At 42.4% G+C, this 7,711-nt stretch overlaps 1 protein-coding gene across 1 annotated transcript; it reads left to right on the top strand.

Moving 5' to 3' along the window:
- The first annotated feature begins 435 nt into the window (after positions 1-435).
- Positions 436-5,025, top strand: nr4a1 (nuclear receptor subfamily 4, group A, member 1). Its single transcript, XM_014016237.1, has 7 exons — positions 436-544; positions 1,495-2,278; positions 2,372-2,501; positions 2,738-2,901; positions 2,999-3,201; positions 3,313-3,491; positions 3,793-5,025. Exons 1-7 carry the CDS (start codon positions 504-506, stop codon positions 4,047-4,049), a joined length of 1,758 nt encoding a protein of 585 aa, XP_013871691.1. The 5' UTR covers positions 436-503; the 3' UTR covers positions 4,050-5,025.
- Positions 5,026-7,711: the final 2,686 nt, after the last annotated feature.

Raw genomic sequence — 7,711 nt, 5'->3', positions numbered from 1 at the left:
TATGTATGTATGTATGTATGTATGTATGTATGTATGTATGTATGTATGTATGTATGTATGTATATATATATATATACGTTTCTGTTAAAAACAGGAACTTTCTCAGTGACTTCCTGTTTGCAGGTGACATCTTTGCCTCCTTTTTTGGTTCCAAGTTCAGCAGAGCGAGCTGGAGATAATAAAGACACGCGAGGAGTTCGGTTAAAGAAGTGTGTAGACTGTGGATTGTCTGCCTTCCTCGGGAAGTGTTAGATTCGGATTTATTGGGTTAGATCAGGCCGTCTGTGTGGGTCTGTGTGTCGGCAGGACAAAGCTGCGGTTCTTCGCTCTACGCGCGTCAACGGAATCCCGTAGTGCGTCATCGCGCACAGCACGCGCTCTGATTGGCTGCGTGTTGGAAACCTCTCTGGCGTCATGGGCACTGAAAAGCGAAGAATAAAGCGAGCGGCGGAGAGGAGAGAGCGCAGGGACTGGCACTCAGCTGAAGACTCGGAGGATGACAGATGGTCGATGGTAGACTGCAGACACGACCACTCACTGACAGGTAAGACAAGTGGACTTTCACCACAGCACGTTTAGAGGTTTAAAATAAAATATATATAAAACAGCTCTTTTAATAGTCAAATGTTCGACTTGTGATAGATTTTAATCAGCAGATGAAGCGTTTTCGTCTTGTGTGGGAAACTTTGAATTGTGCCAACCTGTTGAGCTCCTGAGCCTGAGTTGGAGACAATCCCTCTGCAGGCTGCAGGAGTTTCYATATTTGCTGTCAGAATAACAGGGAGGACATGATGGAAGATAAGACGAGGAGCGTTTGACTTTCCAGGTTTTCTCCGAACCGAATGAGGAGACATACTATTCAAAGTAATGCAAGGAAGTCACAGCAGGAGCTTCCCTGCAAAATTACAAGTTCATAGAGTGGAGTAGAATTAATAGGAAAGTAGATAATTAAAATACTAAAAAGGAAAACATTTATTAAAAAACTATTCATGAATAATCAAACAGACTAGTTGAAAATCAGTCAAGTTTTTATGAGAACATACATAACTAATGCAACATGTGAGTATCAGTCACATGGAGGCAGGGCTTAAAAGCCTGAATTTTGCCTGAAACTCTCAGACTGAAGAAGTCTCTTGGAGGAGAGACGAAACGTTTCATTAGAGAAGAACCCGTCCAGAAGACCTATACAATTTTTTTTTCCTTTTAATGCAACATGGTTCTCAAATGGATCATATTAACAAAGAGTGTGGCTTGATTTGGGTTCATTTGTGTATAAATACTTAATTTTATTTGGAAGGGACAATACACATTAACTGACATTTCTGTAAATGACCAGATGGCTGTTCTTCATCTGTTGTCCCTTAAGAAACCTTTCACACTGATGTACAGAGGTGAAACAAGGACAAAAGCTCAGTTCAAGACAGTTTTCTTCTCATATTAAAACCTTTTCTAAAAACAATGAACAAAACCTTTTTTTCCCCTGCTCTTTCTCAGTTTTGCAGCCATGACGTGCATACACGCCCAGTGCGGCCCTCCGTTCTACGAGAGCAGCATGAACAGCCCGGAGCTCCAGAGCTCAGACTTCTTCTCCAGGCTGACTGCGGACCCCAGCAGCAGCCCGCGGGACCACCTCTCTGCACCGTCCCTGCCGAGCATCGGCTCCCTGGTGGGCACACCCGCGGGAGACTTTGAAGCGTACTCGTGCCAGTTCACTACAGCCCCAGCTCATGTGACCCCCGCCTCGGGCCAGAAGAGCCCCTACCCGCTGGATGAACCCCAGGTTTACGGCTGTTACACGGGACCGTTTATGCTGAGCTATCTGGACGAGGCCAGTGGGTCGGACTATTTTGGCAGCCCAGCTTCGGTCTCATCGCCTTCGACGCCCGGTTACCAGACTCAGCACGTGTCTAACTGGGATTCAGCCTACGGGTCGTACTCAACCAGTCCTGGGTTCTGGATGCCCGAGGACACCTCTGTACGGCACGCACCGTCTTTTTTCACGTTCGAGTCAGGATGTGTGGAGGACGTGCCTCATTTGGGTCAACCGCTTTTGCGAGAGCAGGAATGTTTTGCTGTGGCCCATCCTCACGCCTTGACCTTCCCCTCCACTGCGATGGAGCAGGCACATGGTGGTCTTGATGGCCCCAAACAGCTGGATGGAAGCTCATCGCCCAAGTTAAAGAGTGGAAGTGAGGGCAGCTGTGCTGTGTGTGGAGACCACGCCTCCTGTCAGCACTATGGGGTTCGCACCTGTGAGGGCTGCAAAGGCTTTTTCAAGGTAATAGGATGGGCATTTTTGTATTAAAGCAATGTTTTTATACCACATTTCCACTGAMGTTTACACCAAATGCTCTTTTTTTATTTTTTACAGCGCACTGTCCAGAAAAATTCCAAATATGTCTGCCTCGCCAACAAAGACTGTCCTGTGGACAAGAAGAGGCGAAACCGGTGCCAGTTCTGCCGCTTCCAGAAGTGTCTGACAGTGGGGATGGTCAAAGAAGGTGAGCAACTTATATGGTATTTAATTTGGGTGTTTTATCTGCGAGACCAGTTCAGTTCTTTATAATCTGAAGTAAACAAGAYGAGGACTCTATTTTTTAGTAAATGTCATACAAGTTTAAAATAAGCCATGATTTTGAGCTTTGAAAACCAAACATTTGGGGCATTTTACTGATTCAGACTCATTACAGAGGCTTCAGGTGAAGATATTACAGTAACACCCTTTTATTGTTTCCAGTTGTCAGAACAGACAGTCTGAAAGGACGAAGGGGTCGTCTGCCTTCGAAGCCTAAAGTTGTCCGAGACGTGACAACCGCTGCGTCTCCGATGAGCCTGATCTCTTCTCTTCTGAGGGCCCACGTTGAGTCCAATCCCTGCGACATGTCTCTGGATTATTCTAAGGTGAAAAGAAACTGAACTCCATTAATTTTTACAGTGTCTTTTAATTAATGATAAATACGTATTTGTTTTTAAACATCTGTTTGGTTTGTTGTTTCAGTATTTTGAAAAAGAGGTCAGCTTAAACCWGAAGGAGGCTGTTGGCGACATCAGACAGTTTTACGACCTCCTCACGGCCTCCTTTGAGGTCATCAGGAAGTGGKCGAAGGATGTCCCGGGTTTCTCCGATTTCTGCTCAGCGGATCAGGAACTCCTGCTGGAATCTGCATTAGTTGAACTCTTCATCCTGCGTCTTGCATACCGGTGACTGCAACTTCTTGACATGTTTTCAAAAGTCATATAACACACAGAGCGTGTGTACAACTTATAATTTGACAAAAAAAATCAACAATTTGCATTTGTTTCTTTTTCCAGGTCTGATCCTGAAGTGAAGAAGCTCATCTTCTGCGACGGCACCGTACTCCACAGAACTCAATGCGTCCGAGGTTTCGGGGACTGGATCGACTCTATCTTGGAGTTTTCTCGAAGTCTTCACCGWATGAAGCTGAGCGACTCCTCCTTCGTCTGTCTCACGGCTCTGGTCACGATCACTGGTGAGCTAATTCATGTCAGGTTTAACACGGTCCGTTTTTCATTCAAGCAAGCTTTAGATTTCATTAGTCATTACACAACACAGGGCTGAAACAACAGGTGCATGGCAGGATGTAACAGGAGATCATCCATAATGAGAGAGAGAAGGTTGATAGGCAGAACTAACTGTTTTTGATAAGCAGAGTCAAGTTTTCAAGTTAATTCAGGACAGAAAGGATTAAATCATTGCACTTATTGAAAACCAGTTTATTGGTTTTTAAAAAGATGGAAAAATCTAAGCACGTTTGTCATTWCTCTCTGCAGACAGACATGGTCTTAAGGAGCCGAGACGTGTGGAGGACTTGCAGAGCCAGCTCATCACCTGCCTTAAAGACCAGGTTTCCGGCTGTGGCTCCGAGTTCCTGCAGCCCAACTACCTGTCCAGACTTCTGGGGAAGCTGCCCGAGCTCAGGACTCTGTGCACRCAAGGCCTGCAGCGCCTTTTTTACCTGAAACTGGAGAACCTCGTWCCGCAGCCCCCGATCGTGGAGAAAATCTTAATGGACACGCTACCGTTTTGAAGGCGGACGGTGCAACGTGGAGCATCTGTGAAACGGAAATCTGGAGCTTCTTTGGGAGCCAAAAGGAAAAAGACTTGGTGCTCGTGCTCCAGATGAACAAAGCGAAACTGCAAAGTTGTGAAGATGTACTTCTGAGTTAGAAGGTTTGCTATAGATAGAGTATCTGGATGCAGTAAACAATTCTCATCTTAGCTGACTTTCTGGAAAACTGTAGTCTGGAGTTAGAAAGGCCCGGGAAGGACCACACTGATTCAACACGCCGTGAATAGAACCACTGATGGAGGGAAAATGACTCCTGCTACTAATGATTTGACCACAAACAATATCTGAACCTTTTTTGTATAAATGCATAACACAAGTACACACCTGGTATTTACAGGAACTGGGCTGTGTTATGAAGCGACTTGTTACCCTGTACTAAGTGCCACATACATACCAAGCAAATTCTACGTAATTACCAGGCTCTATTATGTGTTGCTACCCTGGTTTTTCACCTGAAACAGTATAAAACATTTATTTTTATGTGATTATGTGAAGCTCAAGTATCAAAAATATGKCAGTTCCTAGATTAAATTATGTTGAACTCAGTAAATCATTTGACAGAACCAAACTGCAGCCTTTCCCCTCATCAACACGAGGTACAAGTCACTCAAAAGTCAYTCACACTGTATCGTTTTTGCCACCATCACAGCTTGGTGATAAGTAGGTTAAACCTACAGTTATTCAGTGGTATCGTTCATGTATCATGAATCAGCATTGAGCAGCTAATATACTGTGTATTATCCAGTACAGTCTTACACACTGGTCTTGTTTGTAAATGATGATAAATCTGTATTAAAACCTGAAGGTGCTTTGACACGTGAACTGCATCCCACAGTGTAGGGACATTTTGTTGTGTGCTTGTTATTTTTACATACTGTGATGAATCTTTATCGCCAAAATTGAAATAAATTTTTTAAAAACGCACATTTTAAAACATTTGTCATTCTGAAATATTTTTGGGGGGTAAAAATATTGAATTATGCGTTTGAGATTTGATCATTTTTAATAATAAGGCCTATAGCATTCCTTGAAGCAATGCACATCACTCTGCCAACTTTTATGCCTGAGTTTTCAACTACTCAAAAAGATGGAATTTTAGCCTTTTTGGTCAAATTTTTAAAAAATAACCGTAGAAACATTGTTAGCTAACACACTAAATATTATCTAAGCAGATTACATTAGACTGCATCTATTGCAAACTGAGTTTTAAATGTACGTTCAATAAGTTTCAATAAAATCTATTTAGTGGTTCATGATATACTTTGTCAACCAACAAGACAGACATAGCCTACACACGAGCAATTACACAACTGCCTGCCTTCATGGGAGTGAAATATAATGATGTCTTCATCAGTGTATACGAGCTTGGAAACAGGGCAGAGAATCGTCCTGTCCCAACAGCTTATAACCCTCGGTCAAGTACAGCTTCTTCTTTGGCAATACATCAAAACACGCTGCTATAAAAAAAAAACGCTGCCCCTTCCCACCAACATAGTTATGTGCTGGTCTCTTTTTAGAAAGGCGATGGAACTCCCAGCCCAGTCTCAAATAACCCACACCACTCACATGAATGCCTGCATGTGTGGTATCACATGAATGGACACCTCATGGTGCTGGTAGTATTGTTTGGGGCAGTTAAGGTTGTTTCCAGTGAGAACCAACAATACGCTGTAATGAACCTAAGCAGAGATCAGAAATGAGCAATGACTAAATCAGAAATAGGAGTAAGAGCAGAGCAGAAAGAGATGGTCAAAAAGAAGAAACAAGTAGGTCCTCTGGACGAGTTTGTCTCTCCTCCTTCAGTCCAAGGAGTTTCAGGTGAACTCAGCCTTATAAGCAGAGAACCACCCGTCCAGAGGACCTGCTTATTTTCAGTGTGCATTGCATTGGCAATGCACACTATTGTGATTCGTTCCCCATCCAAGTCATCCTCTATTTCAGCATGCTTCTCCTCCTACATACTTTGTCCTAGAGCTGCCATTGTAATTTGTATCTATAAAGTTCCTGTGCCAAATGCAGGCTATGCTTTTTGGTGCCTGTACAACTTGTAGTTTTTGAAAAATTTATTTTTAAACTTTATTAATGGGTGTCAATAGAGCCTTGTATTGGTACAATACTGCCCCTGATTTATGTGCTCAGCTTGCTACTGCACCATACTTTAATAATATTTAAATTCAGTACTTCAGTGATTACAATACTAATTTCTTTGTATTTTAATGTTTTACTAAAATATTGTCTTGTAAGCATTTACATCTTATATAATATTGCTTTATTGTTATAATATATTGCAGTTTTGTGTCAACGATCATCATTGGCAATGTTGCCTTTTTCTACACAAAGAAAAAACCACTGGGACTGTGCTTTCACACAGCTCCAACGGTCTCATGGTTAATGTCATGGACTTTCATGTGGGAGATCAGGATTCAAAACCCAGCTAAAGAAACTTTAACTAAAATTCTCTTCAAACTTCATATTGTCACACAATTACCCTGATTACAAACACCTGCTGACTTGACAAGCACAAGATGGTATAGAAATCACATTTGAACTTGCTCACAGCTCATTCTGCCAGTCCACTGCTGCAGGCAAAGGCATGCTACAAGGCGATGCACACTTGTTTTTACATCGTAAAAACCCATGTCTAGTTTCTTTTTGATTTTTCTACCTGGATTACTGAGATGCATCTGGACAGAAAGGGATGGTCTATAATGTGATGATGAAACATGCAGAACACAAAGGTTTAAACAGAAATAATGACCATAAAAGTTCACAATCACACTAAGAAGGTAAATATTATTTTTTTGCAAACCATGTCAGTTTGAAGTTTCACTTTCGTATGTTCTCTAYACAGATCATTTAGCCACGCAAAGACTCTTTCATCCAAGGTGGTTTAAGAAGGGACAGGCAAAATCAAGACGTTTTCTGGAAGCAATATGAACTTTTMGTAAATAAAGAATCTCTCCAGCAAATGAGTTTGGTCTAACTGTCACGTTCATGTACTGTGGATTTGTTGTGCATTGTGGATGATTTGCACATTCGATTTTACGGGAGATTTTACGGTGGATGACCTTCCTGATGCAACCCTCCTCATGTACTCAAGCTTGGAATCGGTACTGGTAACACTTGTGACCCCTCTTAACTGGATTACCCTATTTATTTATTTGAGAATGTGAATGGAGACGTGCCAGGAAGGTCAGAAGGAGCTGCACCGTGTCTTTGTGGATCTAGATATCATGATATGATATAAGATAAGAGACGAGGCGGTCCGGTGGTGTGAGAGGTTAGTGCAGGATGTGCTAGGACAGTGAGACAGTGGTGAGATGGGCAGTAGGAGTGATAAATGCGTTCAAGATGGGGGGTGGGATTACATCAGGGATCTGCTCTGAGCTTCTTCTCGATTTCAGTACAGATAGACAGGTTAACAGATGAGGTCAGGCTGGACCTTTCTGGACTGTGAGGTTTGCAGACGACTCTGATCTGCGGTGAGCAGAGCTGTCAAGTAACTAAGTACAAATACTTTATTACTTTACTTAAATTTGCACTTTAGTGGAGTAATTATTTTTCAGAGTACTTTTTACTTCTACTCCTTACATTTTAATTCAATTAGCTGTACTTTCTGC

This window comes from Austrofundulus limnaeus, unplaced genomic scaffold, assembly GCF_001266775.1.
Source record: "Austrofundulus limnaeus strain Quisiro unplaced genomic scaffold, Austrofundulus_limnaeus-1.0 Scaffold141, whole genome shotgun sequence".
Classification (NCBI taxonomy): Eukaryota; Metazoa; Chordata; class Actinopteri; order Cyprinodontiformes; family Rivulidae; genus Austrofundulus; species Austrofundulus limnaeus.
Note: the sequence above shows the minus strand (reverse complement) of the source record. Positions and strands in the feature narration are given on the sequence as shown.